Source organism: Oncorhynchus gorbuscha, linkage group LG07, assembly GCF_021184085.1.
Source record: "Oncorhynchus gorbuscha isolate QuinsamMale2020 ecotype Even-year linkage group LG07, OgorEven_v1.0, whole genome shotgun sequence".
Lineage (NCBI taxonomy): Eukaryota > Metazoa > Chordata > Actinopteri > Salmoniformes > Salmonidae > Oncorhynchus > Oncorhynchus gorbuscha.
Window position 1 is genome coordinate 88,811,044 of NC_060179.1, and position 19,290 is coordinate 88,830,333.

Genomic DNA, 19,290 nt, shown 5'->3' on the forward strand with positions numbered 1-19,290 from the left:
GATATGTATAGGGGGAAGGGGACAGGGATACTGGAGTGATAGAGGTAGATATGTATAGGGGGAAGGGGATACTGGAGTGATGGAGGTAGATATGTATAGGGGGAAGGAGACAGGGATACTGGAGTGATGGAGGTAGATATGTATAGGGGGAAGGGATACTGGAGTGATGGAGGTAGATATGTATAGGGGAAGGGGATACTGGAGTGATGGAGGTAGATATGTAGAGGGGGAAGGAGACAGGGATACTGGAGTGATGGAGGTAGATATGTATAGGGGGAAGGAGACAGGGATACTGGAGGGATGGAGATAGATATGTATAGGGGGAAGGAGACAGGGATACTGGAGGGATGGAGATAGATATGTACAGGGGTAAGGTGACAGGGATACTGGAGTGATGGAGGTAGATATGTATAGGGGGAAGGAGACAGGGATACTGGAGTGATGGAGGTAGATATGTATAGGGGGAAGGAGACAGGGATACTGGAGTGATGGAGGTAGATATGTATAGGGGGAAGGAGACAGGGATACTGGAGTGATGGAGGTAGATATGTATAGGGGGAAGGAGACAGGGATACTGGAGTGATGGAGGTAGATATGTAGAGGGGGAAGGAGACAGGGATACTGGAGTGATGGAGGTAGATATGTATAGGGGGAAGGAGACAGGGATACTGGAGTGATGGAGGTAGATATGTAGAGGGGGAAGGGGATACTGGAGTGATGGAGGTAGATATGTATAGGGGGAAGGTGACTATACTGTATACAGTATAAATGTGTGTGCATGCTAAGTGTGTTTAAGCAAATTAAGTGTGCGTGTGTATGCGTGTGTGTGCGTGCGTGTGTGCGTGTGTGTGCCTGTGTGTGTGCGTGTGCACGATATTAGTATATCAATCTAAATATGGCGTGTAAGGATGAATATAAATGCTATTATTCTCTGTTGTTTCCAGTTTTCTTCGGGTGGTCAGGTGGTCAGGTGGTCAGGTGGTCAGGTGGTCAGGTGGTCAGGTGGTCAGGTGGTCAGGTGGTCAGGAAATGTGTCTTGGGCTATAAGGCTAGAATCGTGATTCTACGCCCGATTAAAACAGCTAAATCAACGTATTTCTTGAATTGTGTATCGGAGACTGGTTGTAATCAAGCCAAATTCTAGAAAGTGGTCAAACCTTTAAAAATAAAACTCCACCCCTTCGTTACCCCAGCAGGCTCTGACAGCCTCTGGGCCCATTCGAGACACGTTTGACGTTTGTGATGCTTTTAACTAATAACCATTTTGCTTAAACTGGCCATCTGGAAAAGCCATCTCCTTCCCACTAGGTCCTTTAGTCACCTCAGAACAGATTGTAGAGGACGATGCACTAACAGACTAACAGACTAACAGACTAACAGACTAACAGACTAACAGACTAACAGACTAACAGACTAACAGACTTTGTTTTTCAGGATAACCCTTAGATGTCTATGATGTACTAAAGTTATTTGCTCAAGATTAATGTAAAACCATAGGAGCTGATTCACTTGATTCACTTCTAACTGTAGAATTAAACTATAGGAGCTGATTCACTTGATTCACTTCTAACTGTAGAATTAAACTATAGGAGCTGATTCACTTGATTCACTTCTAACTGTAGAATTAAACTATAGGAGCTGATTCACTTGATTCACTTCTAACTGTAGAATTAAACTATAGGAGCTGATTCACTTGATTCACTTCTAACTGTAGAATTAAACTATAGGAGCTGATTCACTTGATTCTGTCTAGTGGCAACATTAAACCATAGGAGCTGATTCACTTGATTCTGTCTGGTGGCAATATTAAACTATAGGAGCTGATTCACTTGATTCTGTCTGGTGGCAATATTAAACTATAGGAGCTGATTCACTTGATTCACTTCTAACTGTAGAATTAAACTATAGGAGCTGATTCACTTGATTCACTTCTAACTGTAGAATAAAACCATAGGAGCTGATTCACTTGATTGACTTCTAACTGTAGAATTAAACTATAGGAGCTGATTCACTTGATTCTGTCTAGTGGCAATATTAAACTAAAGGAGCTGATTCACTTGATTCACTTCTAAATGCAGTTTAAAACCATAGGAGCTAATTCACTTGATTCACTTCTAACTGCAGTATAAAACCTTAGGAGCTGATTCATTTAATTCCTTCTAACTGCAGTATAAAACCATAGGAGTTGATTCACTTGATTCACTTAAAACTGCAGTTTAAAACCATAGGAGCTGATTCACTTGATTCATTCTAACTGCACTATAATCCATAGGAGTTGATTAACTTGATTCCTTCTAACTGCAGTACATATTGATGTTAAATCCATAGGGGCTGATTCACTTGGCCCCTTCCAACTGCAGTCCTCTGCTCCACTTACTTACTGTAAACCCACTGAGCTATATTTTTTACTTGTCAATTGTTTCTGATGTCATCGCTAAGATCTGGGAAGCGGATGGCCTCCCCTGGTATTCTCATAGACCTGGACATAACACTGTTTCAGCTGGTTATAGACCTGGTTATAGACCTGGTTATAGACCTGGACATAACACTGTTTCAGCTGGTTATAGACCTGGTTATAGACCTGGACATAACACTGTTTCAGCTGGTTATAGACCTGGTTATAGACCTGGACATAACACTGTTTCAGCTGGTTATAGACCTGGACATAACACTGTTTCAGCTGGTTATAGACCTGGACATAACACTGTTTCAGCTGGTTATAGACCTGGACATAACACTGTTTCAGCTGGTTATAGACCTGGACATAACACTGTTTCAGCTGGTTATAGACCTGGTTATAGACCTGGACATAACACTGTTTCAGCTGGTTATAGACCTGGACATAACACTGTTTCAGCTGGTTATAGACCTGGTTATAGACCTGGACATAACACTGTTTCAGCTGGTTATAGACCTGGTTATAGACCAGGACATAACACTGTTTCAGTTGGTTATAGACCTGGACATAACACTGTTTCAGCTGGTTATAGACCTGGTTATAGACCTGGACCTAACACTGTTTCAGCTGGTTATAGACCTGGACATAACACTGTTTCAGCTGGTTATAGACCTGGACATAACACTGTTTCAGTTGGTTATAGACCTGGACATAACACTGTTTCAGCTGGTTATAGACCTGGACATAACACTGTTTCAGCTGGTTGTAGACCTGGTTATAGACCTGGACATAACACTGTTTCAGCTGGTTATAGACCTGGTTATAGACCAGGACATAACACTGTTTCAGTTGGTTATAGACCTGGACATAACACTGTTTCAGCTGGTTATAGACCTGGACATAACACTGTTTCAGCTGGTTATAGACCTGGTTATAGACCTGGACATAACACTGTTTCAGTTGGTTATAGACCTGGACATAACACTGTTTCAGCTGGTTGTAGACCTGGACATAACACTGTTTCAGCTGGTTATAGACCTGGTTATAGACCTGGACATAACACTGTTTCAGCTGGTTATAGACCTGGACATAACACTGTTTCAGCTGGTTATAGACCTGGACATAACACTGTTTCAGCTGGTTATAGACCTGGTTATAGACCTGGACATAACACTGTTTCAGCTGGTTATAGACCTGGACATAACACTGTTTCAGCTGGTTATAGACCTGGACATAACACTGTTTCAATTGGTTATAGACCTGGACATAACACTGTTTCAGCTGGTTATAGACCTGGTTATAGACCTGGACATAACACTGTTTCAGCTGGTTATAGACCTGGTTATAGACCTGGACATAACACTGTTTCAGCTGGTTATAGACCTGGACATAACACTGTTTCAGCTGGTTATAGACCTGGTTATAGACCAGGACATAACACTGTTTCAGTTGGTTATAGACCTGGACATAACACTGTTTCAGCTGGTTATAGACCTGGACATAACACTGTTTCAGCTGGTTATAGACCTTGACATAACACTGTTTCAGCTGGTTATAGACCTGGTTATAGACCTGGACATAACACTGTTTCAGCTGGTTATAGACCTGGTTATAGACCTGGACATAACACTGTTTCAGCTGGTTATAGACCTGGTTATAGACCTGGACATAACACTGTTTCAGCTGGTTATAGACCTGGACATAACACTGTTTCAGCTGGTTATAGACCTGGTTATAGACCTGGACATAACACTGTTTCAGCTGGTTATAGACCTGGTTATAGACCTGGACATAACACTGTTTCAGCTGGTTATAGACCTGGTTATAGACCTGGACATAACACTGTTTCAGCTGGTTATAGACCTGGTTATAGACCTGGACATAACACTGTTTCAGCTGGTTATAGACCTGGTTATAGACCTGGACATAACACTGTTTCAGCTGGTTATAGACCTGGACATAACACTGTTTCAGCTGGTTATAGACCTGGACATAACACTGTTTCAGCTGGTTGTAGACCTGGACATAACACTGTTTCAGCTGGTTGTAGACCTGGACATAGTACTGTTTCAGCTGGTTGTAGACCTGGACATAGTACTGTTTCAGCTGGTTATAGACCTGGACATAGTACTGTTTCAGCTGGTTGTAGACCTGGACATAGTACTGTTTCAGCTGGTTGTAGACCTGGACATAGTACTGTTTCAGCTGGTTGTAGACCTGGACATAGTACTGTTTCAGCTGGTTATAGACCTGGACATAGTACTGTTTCAGCTGGTTGTAGACCTGGACATAGTACTGTTTCAGCTGGTTGTAGACCTGGACATAGTACTGTTTCAGCTGGTTGTAGACCTGGACATAGTACTGTTTCAGCTGGTTATAGACCTGGACATAGTACTGTTTCAGCTGGTTGTAGACCTGCCTCATTTATACTCCGTTCCAAGATCTTCGACTCTTTGGACCATCACATTCTCATTCAATAGTCTGCTGAAGTCGGCCTGATTTGAAAATGATCTGTGAGACAGGACTCAATGTGTCGTATCTCTGACTGTGTTCATTTTAGTCTGCTGGATATTATGAAAGGTATTCTGCAGGGTTCTTTACTGTTTATAGAAATAATATTTAAGAAAAATCTGTATGAAGACGACACTGTTATATTGATCCAACTGTTGACTAGGCTGCTGGCGCTTCAACCTGACCTTGTTACTGTACAGAAAGCCCTGGTTGGTTTAAAACATGTTCTCATGGACTATATACATGCAGAAAGCCCTGGTTGGTTTAAAACATGTTATCATGGACTATATACATGTAGAAAGCCCTGATTGGTTTAAAACATGTTCTCATGGGACTACATACATGTTGTTCTCTCGTTCTCTACAGAATGTTCCAGATGAACTACATATTTATTCACTGGATGGTTCTCCCACCGATCAGGTTCCCGTCTACAAATATCTGGGGATCTGGATTGACAAAAAACATACGGATCAGCTAGTTCAAAATATATATATATATATATTTATTTAAATAGATCTTTCCTCTCCCTAAATAGCAGGAAGTAGATTGTTCCTGCCAGTTCTTGATTATGGTGAGACCATTTTACCAGATTGCAGCAGCCACGCTTTGTATGCCGTCTAACAAAGCACCATTCGTTTCATCACAGGTGACCGTTTTTAATACTCATCACTGCTGTCTGTATCAACAGCTGAACCTCACTAAAGTCCCGTAGATCAATGCATTACTCCCTTTCTGTTTACAAAGCCCTGCTACACAAACAACTTACCAAACATCATTGATAACGTATGAAATAATGACATACCAAACCTGTTCACAGGGTTAACTCTTGAGGTCCCAAAGGGTCTCCCCGGAATTAACATTAGTTCCGTTTGGATTCCCTGGTTCCGTTTGGATTCCCTGGTTCCGTTTGGATTCCCTGGTTCCGTTTGGACTCCCTGGTTCTGTTTGGATTCCCTGGTTCTGTTTGGATTCCCTGGTTCCGTTTGGATTCCCTGGTTCTGTTTGGATTCCCTGGTTCACTTACATTAACATTCGTTTCGTTTGGATTCCCTGGTGCCACTAGAAAAGCCCTAACGATGTATGAGTTCACTGAGCTGTGCAGTTGTTTTGATTGATTGATGTAGTAACTAGTTTCTGATGCTGTGATGTTCTGAGTATCCTACTGTTATTGGACCTGATTGATGTAGTAACTAGTTTCTGATGCTGTGATGTTCTGGGGTATCGTACTGTTATTGGGTCTGATTGATTTTTACATCTTCTACTTTGTGGACTCATCGTTCCAGTGAAAATGAGACCCTGGTGGTGTCATGTCTCCTCCCCTTCACACCACAGTCTTTTATGAGGTCTACAGTGATACTGAGTCTCTCTCTTTCTCTGTCCTATAGGAGCTCAGACTCTGACGGAGCGTTCGAGACGCCAGAGTCAACCACCCCTGTCAAGTCCCCCACGGAGACAGACCCTCATACCCAGCTGCTGACCTCGGAAGACACCGGTGAGAGAGACTCGTGCACATTCACAGAGAGGGAGGGAGAGAGAGAGAGAGAGAGAGAGAGAGAGAGAGGTGTGTGTGAGAGAGAGAGAGAGAGAGAGAGAGAGAGAGAGAGAGAGAGAGAGAGAGAGAGAGAGAGAGAGGCACACACGCACAGAGGAAGACACACACACAGAGAGAGACACACACACACACACACACACACACACACACACACACACACACACACACACACACACACACACACACACACACACACACACACACACACACACACACACACACACACACACACACACACACACACACACACACACACACACACACACACACACACACAGAGAGAGAGAGACACACACACATAGAGAGAGAGAGACACACACACATAGAGAGAGAGAGACACACACACAGAGAGTGTGAGACACACACACACACAGAGAGAGAGACACACACACACAGAGAGAGAGAGAGAGACACACACACACAGAGAGAGACACACACACACACAGAGAGAGACACACAGAGAGAGAGACACACACACAGAGAGAGAGACACACACACACAGAGAGACACACAGAGAGACACACAGAGAGACACACAGAGAGAGACAGAGATTTAGAATGCCCTCTACTGGTGACTACTGGTACTTCAAACAAAGAGGTTTTCTCTGTTCAGTCATTCAGACCAGCATCACAGAGCTGCTAACGGATATAAGCAGGTCTTATCTATGCAGGAAAGCTTCAGCCATTCATCACAATGTTCGTTTGTGTTTTACTGATTGGCTGGGAGGTTGTGATGAAATATTCAGAGCTCATTCAACAATTTAATTAGTCTAAAACCAGACACAGCCTTCGCCATCATCTCTCTCTTTCTCTCTCTCCGTCTCTCTCTATCTCCCTCTCTCAATTCAATTAAATTTAAGGGCTTTATTGGCATGGGTAAAATCTGTTTACATTGCCAAAGCAAGTGAAATATATAATAAACAAATGTACAAATGTACATTACACATACAAACATTTCAAAAGAATAAAGACATTTCAAATGTCATATTATGTATATATACATCTTCACCTACTGTATATATACATCTTCACCTACTGTATATATACATCTTCACCTACTGTATATATACATCTTCACCTACTGTATATATACATCTTCACCTACTGTATATATACATCTTCACCTACTGTATATATACATCTTCACCTACTGTATATATACATCTTCACCTACTGTATATATACATCTTCACCTACTGTATATATACATCTTCACCTACTGTATATATACAGTGTTGTACAGTCGCTCTCTCAATATCATTTTAGGGCTTTATTGGCATGGAAACATATGTTCCTCTCTCTCTCTCAAACGAATACAACTAACAAGCATCAGAAGAATGTCATTTCTCTCTCTCATTCAAACACCATATCGGGATTGTGTCATGACTATATATTACCTAGCATTTATATCTCTCTGTTCCACCAGGTCTTCGCTGTGACTCTGAGGCAGACGGTGAACCCGGGTCAGAGGCTAAAGGTCACCATGGTAGCTCCCTGTCCATAGTCTTTGACGAGGACAAGCCCATAGCTGCTAGCGGAGCGTATAACCTAGACCAGCTCATAGCTGCTGCTGCTGCTGCTGCTGCTGCTGCTGAGACCCAGAGCCGATCAACTCTGACCCGCTCTCTGAGCCTCCAGGCTGGGGAGCTCGACGGCTCCGGCCCCCTAGACGGCGGAGGATCCTCCATCTCAAGCGGAGACTCCCGTCCCTTAGCTGAGGCCTTTAGTGTTGACTGTGGTACTGAGAGTGCTCCAGGGACTCTCCGCAGACCCTCCAAGAAGGGGCCTCTCCGCCCAGGCGGCTCCCTGAAAAAGAAGCCTCTCCCCAGGCAGAGCTCTAACCTAGAGAGCCCCCAACTGCCGTCCTCTGGAACCACACCGGAGCTGGAGAAGAGTGCCGAGCCCACCAGAGCAGCCAGACCCCTATTGGTCTCTGAGGATCTGGAAGTAGGAGGAGTCACAGTAGACTCCGCCTCTCTCACTGAAGAGACCAATCACACTAGCCCAGAGACAGATAATCAACTAATCCTTGCCCCTACTTCTATTCTGACCCCGACCCCAGCTATCTCTATACCCAACCGACAGAAGGACACCCCCATCTCCGTGCCGGAGGCCCCCCCAGGCAGCGAAGGCTCTCCCCTCAGTGGGACCTACAAATGGGACCCAGACAACTTTGAAGACATCGACCCATTCAACAACGAAGGAGTCGTTAACTCCCCGCCGTTGGGTAGTAAGGGAGGCGTGCTGTCCGTTGTCTCTAACCCCCCAGAGCCCCCTAACGCCAAGCCAACTCTTCCCTCAACCAGCCCCCCTATTCGAACCTCAGGGGCGGTCAGACTGGAGTTTGACTATTCCGAGGAGACCCTCGAGGAGCCTCCCAAGGCCTCTCCACCACCCAAGAAGCTGGGCAAAAAAGCAGGCTCCAAGGTCTGTCTGTCAAAGGGTTGCAACATTCTATTAACTTTCCCCAAATTCCGTGAACTTCCAGAAATCCCAGTTGGATTTTGACTCTAGTCTGTCATCATGTTTAGTGCTCTCCTTGGTCTTCATGTTTAATCTGTGTGTTTTATTTTCATTTGACTGATTATAGTGCTGACTACGTAAAGTTACTTTGGAGTGTTTTGAAAAGCGCTTAAAATGATTAGACTGTATCATTATTAATATGATGTATTTTTTATTATTGTTATCAGATGCCTCTAAGGAAGCCCAGGATGGGTCTGAGGAAGGCCGTCCAGCCCCCATCTGAACCCCTAGACAACAGCCCCGATGACATCCCCGTCTCTAAGCCCTCCTATAACTCTGACCCGGCTCAGTGGGACGACCCTAACTTCAACCCGTTCGGCTCTAACAGCGGGATCCCTATCTCTCCCGAGCTGAACAAACCCTCCTATAGTTTTGACTCTGACACCTTCCATGAGTCAGCTGTCAACTCCTTCAAGGGTTCGTCCAATAGGACGGCTGCATTTCCATCCAAGGCTGCCTCTGGCTCCGCCTCTTTCGAGGTGTCGGCCAATGACGACGAGGTTGATAACGATAACGATGAAGTTAGGGAGCTGGAGGACCACAACCAAAACAAACCGGCCAAGACCAAGAAGAAACCAATCAAATCGTAAGTTTAAATACCATTATTAGGTGGTTATAAAGGCAATTTCACGTTGTCATTTGTTTATGTGTTTCTGTTTGTATATTTAGTACTGAATTATTTTAGCTCTGTGTGTGTGTGTGTGTGTGTGTGTGTGTGTGTGTGTGTGTGTGTGTGTGTGTGTGTGTGTGTGTGTGTGTGTGTGTGTGTGTGTGTGTGTGTGTGTGTGTGTGTGTGTGTGTGTGTGTGTGTGTGTGTGTGTGTGTGTGTGCGTGTGTGTGTGTGTGTGTGTGTTTTGTTATCTCTGCAAATTGGGAGAGAGAATGTGTTTGTCTGTTTTGTGCCACCTGTCTCTCTGTCACCTGTCTGTCTCTCTATCACCTGTCTGTTTTTGTGTCTCCTGTCTGTCTGTCTCTGTCTCCTGTCTGTCTCTCTGTCACCTGTCTGCCTCTCTGTCACCTGTCTGTCTCTCTGTCTCCTGTCTGTCTCTCTGTCTCCTGTCTGTCTCTCTGTCACCTGTCTGTCTCTCTGTCACCTGTCTGTCTCTCTGTCACCTGTCTGTCTCTCTGTCTCCTGTCTGTCTCTCTGTCACCTCTCTGTCTCCTGTCTGTCTCTCTGTCACCTGTCTGTCTCTCTGTCACCTGTCTGTCTCTCTGTCTCCTGTCTGTCTCTCTGTGTCCTGTCTGTCTCTCTGTCACCTGTCTGTCTCTCTGTCACCTGTCTGTCTCTCTGTCACCTGTCTGTCTCTCTGTCTCCTGTCACCTCTCTGTCTCCTGTCTGTCTCTCTGTCACCTGTCTGTCTCTCTGTCACCTGTCTGTCTCTCTGTCTCCTGTCTGTCTCTCTGTGTCCTGTCTGTCTCTCTGTCACCTGTCTGTCTCTCTGTCACCTGTCTGTCTCTCTGTCTCCTGTCTGTCTCTCTGTCTCCTGTCTGTCTCTCTGTGTCCTGTCTGTCTCTCTGTCACCTGTCTGTCTCTCTGTGTCCTGTCTGTCTCTCTGTCACCTGTCTGTGTGTTCTCGTGTGCCACAGGAAGTCGAAGGGTTCCTCTCTGTGTTGTCTGTTGTAAGTACAGGAATGGCAGCAGGACTGTTTTGACCTCTAACTGTTTATGTAAATAATGTTTCAGTTTTTCTAAACATCCTACTCTCAGAGAGAGCATGTAGCCCCGTCGTTCTCATCTCCTTCTAACTTTCCCCAAATTCACAAGTTCTCCTGAAATTCTGGGAATCTTCCCAACCAGGATTTCTGGAAAACATGGGACATTTTTCAACTCTGTCCTCCTCCCTATTAACACAACAGTAACATAAAGACAACCAATTATATATTGAAGCTCTACCATGCAAAACCATCAATCAGAGAAGCTCTACCATGCAAAACCAACCAATCAGAGAAGCTCTACCATGCAAAACCAACCAATCAGAGAAGCTCTACCATGCAGAACCAACCAATCAGAGAAGCTCTACCATACAAAACCAACCAATCAGAGAAGCTCTACCATGCAAAACCAACCAATCAGAGAAGCTCTACCATGCAAAACCAACCAATCAGAGAAGCTCTACCATGCCCATTTGGGCATCCTGCCATATAAATGTAACCTGTCTTGTACAGGTGCACCCCTTCTCCAAGGGAAAGAGAACATTCATTGGGGCGGCAGCGTAGCCTAGTGGTTAGAGCGTTGGACTATTAACCGGAAGGTTGCGAGTTCAAACCCCCGAGCTGACAAGGTACAAATCTGTCGTTCTGCCCCTGAACAGGCAGTTAACCCACTGTTCCTAGGCCGTCATTGAAAATAAGAATATGTTCTTAACTGACTTGCCTGGTTAAATAAAGATAAAAAAAAATAAAGAAAAATTCACACGGTAACAACAAAGGTTAGTCGTGGTCACACTGAGGAGCAGTGTATCTGTGTGGTCTAGGTTGGTTGTAGATACCTGGGTTTAGACTTAGGGTTGTCACAATACCCGTATTGTGGAAGGGAAACCAAAAAAAAAACATGAAGCAGAATTCATTTCTGGAAGAAATACAGTCCTAATGTTGGAAACACATAGATTTGCATTTGTTTCTTTTGAAAGCTACTGTACTCAATGGGCCCGATTCGCTTGGCATTACCCGGTGCCACAGTTGGACTAGAGCAAGAGCAAAACAAACTCGCTCACTATTTTATAAAAGTAGGTCTTATAGAGTGAAATCTGCTTCTAGAAAATCTGGAATATTAGTATCCCAATATTGGTATCAAGACAGCATCCGTTTGAACTATTCATCTCATATCGCTAACACGCTAACACGCTAACTCGCTAACTCGCTAACTCACTAACACCCTAACACGCTAACACGCTAACAAGCTAACTTTCTAACATGCTAACTCGCTAACACGCTAACACACTAACACACTAACTCGCTAACACGCTAACTTAGCAAATAATTAACATTGGCGTCTGTTGCCTAAATCAGCCTTTCCATGCATTTGATTTATTCCAGACCTAGGACCTGATTCAACTTGTCAACTAATCCTCAAGTCCCTGACTACTTGAATCAGTTTTGCTAGTTCAGGGCTAAAATTAAATAGTGAAACCCAATGTCTGTGGGTCCCCAGGGGGAGGTTTGAAACGTCTGGGGGGTCCCCGAGGGGAGGTTTGGAAACCCCAGACTAATGTATACCATCACAGTGAATCATGGCAGCAATTTGGTTTCGGGGGGGGGCAGAAATTGATTTCCAACCTACTGTAATTCTCGTGAAAATAACGCAATGTATGCTAACTAAACTAGCGACACTAAATCCTGAAACATGTCAGCTCAATCCAACAACATGTGAGTATTATGCTTTTTGAGTTTTGATGATAATGCTTTACACCATGCATATGGAAATCATTATCATTTTCAATACCCCCTCTTGTATTGTGAATAACTAGTACACATCTTATTGAGCTAAACATAGTCACGACAGGAGGGAGAGTAATATTCCTCTTGTTTTTAAAAAGACAATAGAGTTGACGTGTTGATTAAGGTTGGACGTATTTATGAAGTATTCATTGATGAAGTCTCTGCAGGGGAAGACTTGTTCTGATCCTCCACTTCTCTCTCCCCTTCCTCCCCCTTCCTCCCCCTTCCTCTCCCTTCCTCCCCCTTCCTCCCCCTTCCTCTTCCTTCCTCCCCCTTCCTCTTCCTTCCTCCCCCTTCCTCCCCCTTCCTCCCCCTTCCCTCCCCTTCCTCTCCCTTCCTCCCCCTTCCTCCCCCTTCCTCCCCCTTCCTCTCCCTTCCACCCCCTTCCTCCCCCTTCCTCCCCCTTCCTCTCACTTCCTCTTCCAGTAATACTTTCAGAGTCAAGAGGTCCCCAAAGAGATCGCCTATGTCTGATGTATCATCACAAGTCAGTCTGTCTTCTCTCACACACGCACACACGCACACGCACACGCACACGCACACGCACACGCACAGGCACAGGCACAGGCACAGGCACAGGCACAGGCACACGCACACGCACACACACACACACACACACACACACACACACACACACACACACACACACACACACACACACACACACACACACACACACACACACACACACACACACACACACACACACACACACACACACACACACGCGCACACACACACACACACACTTCCTCACCTCCTCACCTCCTCACTTCCTCACTTCCTCACCTCCTCACCTCTTCACTTTCTCACTTCCTCACCTTCTCACCTCCTCACTTCCTCACCTCCTCACTTCCTCACCTCCTCACTTCCTCATTTCCTCACCTCCTCACTTTCTCACTTCCTCACCTTCTCACTTCCACACCTCCACACCTCCACACCTCTACCCACACACACCTCCTCACCTCCACACCTCTACCCACACACACCTCCTCACCTCCACACCTCTACCCACACACACCTCCTCACCTCCACACCTCTACCCACACACACGTTCTCACCTCCACACCTCTACCCACACACACCTCCTCACTTCCTCACTTCCTCACCTCCTCACCTCCTCACCTCCTCACCTCCTCACTTCCTCACCTCCTCAATTCCTCACTTCCTCACCTCCTCACTTCCTCACTTCCTCACTTCCTCACCTCCTCACTTTCTCACCTTCTCACTTCCTCACCTTCTCACCTCCTCACCTCCTCACTTCCTCACTTCCTCACCTCCTCACTTTCTCACCTTCTCACTTCCTCACCTCCTCACCTCCTCACCTCCTCACCTCCACACCTCTACCCACACACACCTCCTCATCTCCTCACCTCCACACCTACTCACCTCCTCACCTCCACACCTCCTCACCTCCACACCTACTCACCTCCTCACCTCCACACCTCCTCACCTCCTCACCTCAACACCTCCTCATCTCCACACCTCTACCCACACACACACCTCCTCACCTCCTCACCTCCACACCTCCTCACCTCCACACCTCCTCACCTCCTCACCTCCTCACCTCCACCTCCTCACCTCCACACCTCCTCACCTCCTCACCTCCACACCTCCTCACCTCCACACCTCCTCACCTCCACACCTCCTCACCTCCTCACCTCCACACCTCCTCACCTCCTCACCTCCACACCTCCTCACCTCCACACCTCCTCACCTCCTCACCTCCACACCTCCTCACCTCCTCACCTTCTCACCGCCACACCTCACCTCCTCCTTCCTCCGCTCCAGGAGCCCACCCCAGTAGATGAAGCTCAGCCTCCTATCCCCCCGCTACAGGACGACCACGCTACAGACGAAGAGAAGCTGGCCTCTTCCTCCAATCAAAAAGAGAAGCTGGTCTCCTCAGCCAACCACAAGTGGGCATCCAGGGAGGCAGAGATAACCTCTGACCCCCATGAGAACTTCCCTCAACCCTCTGACCTCACAGCCTTTGTCAACAGTCGAGGTAAGTTAATGTCTGCATGCTGTTAGTATGGCTATTGATTTCTATTTGACGTTGAGCGGCTAGTTATCCTGCCACCCTACCCACCCTGCCCAGTACTCTGCTAAACCCTGACCCTAGATCAGGAGAGGAGAGCCACCCTACCCACCCTGCCCAGTACTCTGCTAAACCCTGACCCTAGATCAGGAGAGGAGAGCCACCCTACCCACCCTGCCCAGTACTCGGCTAAACCCTGACCCTAGATCAGGAGAGGAGAGCAACCCTACCCAGTACTCTGCTAAACCCTGACCCTAGATCAGGAGAGGAGAGCAACCATACCCAGTACTCTGCTAAACCCTGACCCTAGATCAGGAGAGGAGAGCAACCCTGCCCAGTACTCTGCTAAACCCTGACCCTAGATCAGGAGAGGAGAGCCACCCTACCCACCCTGCCCAGTACTCTGCTAAACCCTGACCCTAGATCAGGAGAGGAGAGCCACCCTACCCACCCTGCCCAGTACTCGGCTAAACCCTGACCCTAGATCAGGAGAGGAGAGCAACCCTAACCAGTACTCTGCTAAACCCTGACCCTAGATCAGGAGAGGAGAGCAACCATACCCAGTACTCTGCTAAACCCTGACCCTAGATCAGGAGAGGAGAGCAACCCTGCCCAGTACTCTGCTAAACCCTGACCCTAGATCAGGAGAGGAGAGCCACCCTACCCACCCTGCCCAGTACTCTGCTAAACCCTGACCCTAGATCAGGAGAGGAGAGCCACCCTACCCACCCTGCCCAGTACTCTGCTAAACCCTGACCCTAGATCAGGAGAGGAGAGCCACCCTACCCACCCTGCCCAGTACTCGGCTAAACCCTGACCCTAGAACAGGAGAGGAGAGCCAACCCACCCTGCCCAGACCCTAAAGAACAGGAGAGGAGAGCAACCCTACCCACCCTGCCCAGTACTCTGCTAAACCCTGACCCTAGATCAGGAGAGGAGAGCCACCCTACCCACCCTGCCCAGTACTCTGCTAAACCCTGACCCTAGATCAGGAGAGGAGAGCAACCCTACCCAGTACTCTGCTAAACCCTGACCCTAGAACAGGAGAGGAGAGCCACCCTACCCACCCTGCCCAGTACTCTGCTAAACCCTGACCCTAGAACAGGAGAGGAGAGCCACCCTACCCACCCTGCCCAGTACTCTGCTAAACCCTGACCCTAGAACAGGAGAGGAGAGCCACCCTACCCACCCTGCCCAGTACTCTGCTAAACCCTGACCCTAGAACAGGAGAGGAGAGCCACCCTACCCACCCTGCCCAGTACTCTGCTAAACCCTGACCCTAGAACAGGAGAGGAGAGCCACCCTACCCACCCTGCCCAGTACTCTGCTAAACCCTGACCCTAGATCAGGAGAGGAGAGCAACCCTACCCAGTACTCTGCTAAACCCTGACCCTAGAACAGGAGAGGAGAGCCACCCTACCCACCCTGCCCAGTACTCTGCTAAACCCTGACCCTAGAACAGGAGAGGAGAGCAACCCTACCCACCCTGCCCAGTACTCTGCTAAACCCTGACCCTAGAACAGGAGAGGAGAGCAACCCTACCCACCCTGCCCAGTACTCTGCTAAACCCTGACCCTAGATCAGGAGAGGAGAGCCACCCTACCCAGTACTCTGCTAAACCCTGACCCTAGAACAGGAGAGGAGAGCCACCCTACCCACCCTGCCCAGTACTCTGCTAAACCCTGACCCTAGAACAGGAGAGGAGAGCAACCCTACCCACCCTGCCCAGTACTCTGCTAAACCCTGACCCTAGAACAGGAGAGGAGAGCAACCCTACCCACCCTGCCCAGTACTCTGCTAAACCCTGACCCTAGATCAGGAGAGGAGAGCCACCCTACCCAGTACTCTGCTAAACCCTGACCCTAGATCAGGAGAGGAGAGCCACCCTACCCACCCTGCCCACTACTCTGCTAAACCCTGACCCTAGATCAGGAGAGGAGAGCAACCCTACCCAGTACTCTGCTAAACCCTGACCCTAGATCAGGAGAGGAGAGCCACCCTACCCACCCTGCCCAGTACTCTGCTAAACCCTGACCCTAGATCAGGAGAGGAGAGCCACCCTACCCACCCTGCCCAGTACTCTGCTAAACCCTGACCCTAGATCAGGAGAGGAAGCCACCCTACCCACCCTACCCAGTACTCTGCTAAACCCTGACCCTAGATCAGGAGAGGAGAGCAACCCTACCCAGTACTCTGCTAAACCCTGACCCTAGATCAGGAGAGGAGAGCAACCCTGCCCAGTACTCTGCTAAACCCTGACCCTAGATCAGGAGAGGAGAGCAACCCTACCCAGTACTCTGCTAAACCCTGACCCTAGAACAGGAGAGGAGAGCAACCCTACCCAGTACTCTGCTAAACCCTGACCCTAGATCAGGAGAGGAGAGCAACCCTACCCAGTATTCTGCTAAACCCTGACCCTAGATCATTCCTCTCTTCCTCCGACTATCTTCTCTTTCTGTCTCTAACTCAGTCTTTTCTGTTGTCTCCATCAGTGTCCGACTATGAGATTGAGTACATGGAAAAGATTGTCTCTTCTTCATCGGTGAGTATCTATCCACAGTCAGATAGGAAGGTTCCTCTTCATCTTCTCTTGAGAGCCATGTCTGCCTACGGCGGCCTTTCTCAATAGCAAGGCTATGCTCACCGAGTCTGTACATAGTCAATGCTTCCCTTAAGTTTGGGTCAGTCACAGTGGTCAGGTATTTTACCACAGTGGTCAGGTGTTTTTCCACAGTGGTCAGGTATTTTACCACAGTGGTCAGGTATTTTACCACAGTGGTTAGGTATTTTACCACAGTGGTTAGGTATTTTACCACAGTGGTCAGGTATTTTACCACAGTGGTCAGGTATTTTACCACAGTGGTCAGGTATTTTACCACAGTGGTCAGGTATTTTACCACAGTGGTTAGGTATTTTACCACAGTGGTCAGGTATTTTACCACAGTGGTCAGGTATTTTACCACAGTGGTCAGGTATTTTACCACAGTGGTCAGGTATTTTACCACAGTGGTGGTCAGTGGTATTTTACCACAGTGGTCAGGTATTTTACCACAGTGGTCAGGTATTTTACCACAGTGGTCAGGTATTTTACCACAGTGGTCAGGTATTTTACCACAGTGGTCAGTGGTCAGGTATTTTACCACAGTGGTCAGGTATTTTACCACAGTGGTCAGGTATTTTGTGGTCAGGTATTTTACCACAGTGGTCAGGTATTTTACCACAGTGGTCAGGTATTTTACCACAGTGGTCAGGTATTTTACCACAGTGGTCAGGTATTTTACCACAGTGGTCAGGTATTTTACCACAGTGGTCAGGTATTTTACCACAGTGGTCAGGTATTTTACCACAGTGGTCAGGTATTTTACCACAGTGGTCAGGTATTTTACCACAGTGGTCAGGTATTTTTTACCACAGTGGTCAGGTATTTTACACAGTGGTCAGGTATTTTAACCAGTGTCAGGTATTTTCAGTGGTCAGGTATTTTACCACAGTGGTCACAGTGGTATTTTACCACAGTGGTCAGGTGTTTTTTCCACAGTGGTCAGTGGTCAGGTATTTTACCACAGTGGTCAGGTATTTTACCACAGTGGTCAGGTATTTTACCACAGTGGTCAGGTATTTTACCACAGTGGTCAGGTGTTTTTTCCACAGTGGTCAGGTGTTTTTTCCACAGTGGTCAGGTATTTTACCACAGTGGTCAGGTATTTTACCACAGTGGTCAGGTGTTTTTTCCACAGTGGTCAGGTGTTTTTCCACAGTGGTCAGGTATTTTACCACAGTGGTCAGGTATTTTACCACAGTGGTCAGGTGTTTTTTCCACAGTGGTCAGGTGTTTTTACCACAGTGGTCAGGTATTTTACCACAGTGGTCAGGTGTTTTTACCACAGTGGTCAGGTATTTTACCACAGTGGTCAGGTGTTTTTTCCACAGTGGTCAGGTGTTTTTACCACAGTGGTCAGGTATTTTACCACAGTGGTCAGGTATTTTACCACAGTGGTCAGGTGTTTTTTCCACAGTGGTCAGGTATTCTGCCACAGTGGTCAGGTATTCTGCCACAGTGGTCAGGTAGTTTACCACAGTGGTCAGGTATTTTACCACAGTGGTCAGGTATTTTACCACAGTGGTCAGGTGTTTTTTCCACAGTGGTCAGGTGTTTTTTCCACAGTGGTCAGGTATTCTGCCACTGTATACTCTGTTTGGGGCCAACTAGCATTCTATTTCGCTCTGATTTTTGTTAATTATTTCCAATGTGTCAAGTAATTGAATTAATGTCCTCTCCTACTCTCTCTCTCTCCCCTACTCTATCTCTCACACTCTCACGCTCTCTCTCACTCACACACACACACACACTCTCTGTCTTTCTCACACACCCCTGCCCTCTCTCTCACTCTCTCTCTCTCTCCATCCTCTGTCTGTGAAGAAACCTTCCGCTCTCTACTTGAAGCTGGACTCTGTGACAGACCCTAACCACAGATCAGAACCGAACTCTCCCTGCACAGGGTACAACACACTGAGACACACACACACACACACACACACACACACACACACACACACACACACACACACACACACACACACACACACACACACACACACACACACACACACACACACACACACACACACACACACACACACACACACACACACACACACACACACACACACACACACTTTAGTCACACACAATAATCAACATGAGCATTTTAAAGTGATTAGTAATTAGTTCTAAATGTCATTCAGATTTAGAAGGGTATGCCGAACAACATTTCACTATCCCGTTCTAGTCACTAATGTAATGCTTCTACCACACAGAGATCCTGTC

General features: G+C 47.0%; 1 protein-coding gene across 4 annotated transcripts in view; it reads left to right on the plus strand.

The window, feature by feature from the left end:
- LOC124039407 (transforming acidic coiled-coil-containing protein 2-like) overlaps positions 1 to 19,290 on the plus strand; it is a 104,323-nt gene that overhangs the window by 33,394 nt on the left and 51,639 nt on the right. For 3 of the 4 annotated variants that reach the window (XM_046355375.1, XM_046355372.1, XM_046355373.1), the window contains exons 2-8: positions 6,295 to 6,401; positions 7,887 to 8,887; positions 9,151 to 9,569; positions 12,848 to 12,908; positions 14,213 to 14,429; positions 16,955 to 17,004; positions 18,883 to 18,962. In XM_046355375.1, coding sequence (XP_046211331.1) covers positions 9,151 to 9,569; positions 12,848 to 12,908; positions 14,213 to 14,429; positions 16,955 to 17,004; positions 18,883 to 18,962 — 827 coding nt within the window. In that variant the 5' untranslated portion in view covers positions 6,295 to 6,401; positions 7,887 to 8,887. The remainder of the gene's footprint in view (positions 1 to 6,294; positions 6,402 to 7,886; positions 8,888 to 9,150; positions 9,570 to 12,847; positions 12,909 to 14,212; positions 14,430 to 16,954; positions 17,005 to 18,882; positions 18,963 to 19,290) is intronic. The other variant, XM_046355374.1, reaches the window with a different exon arrangement.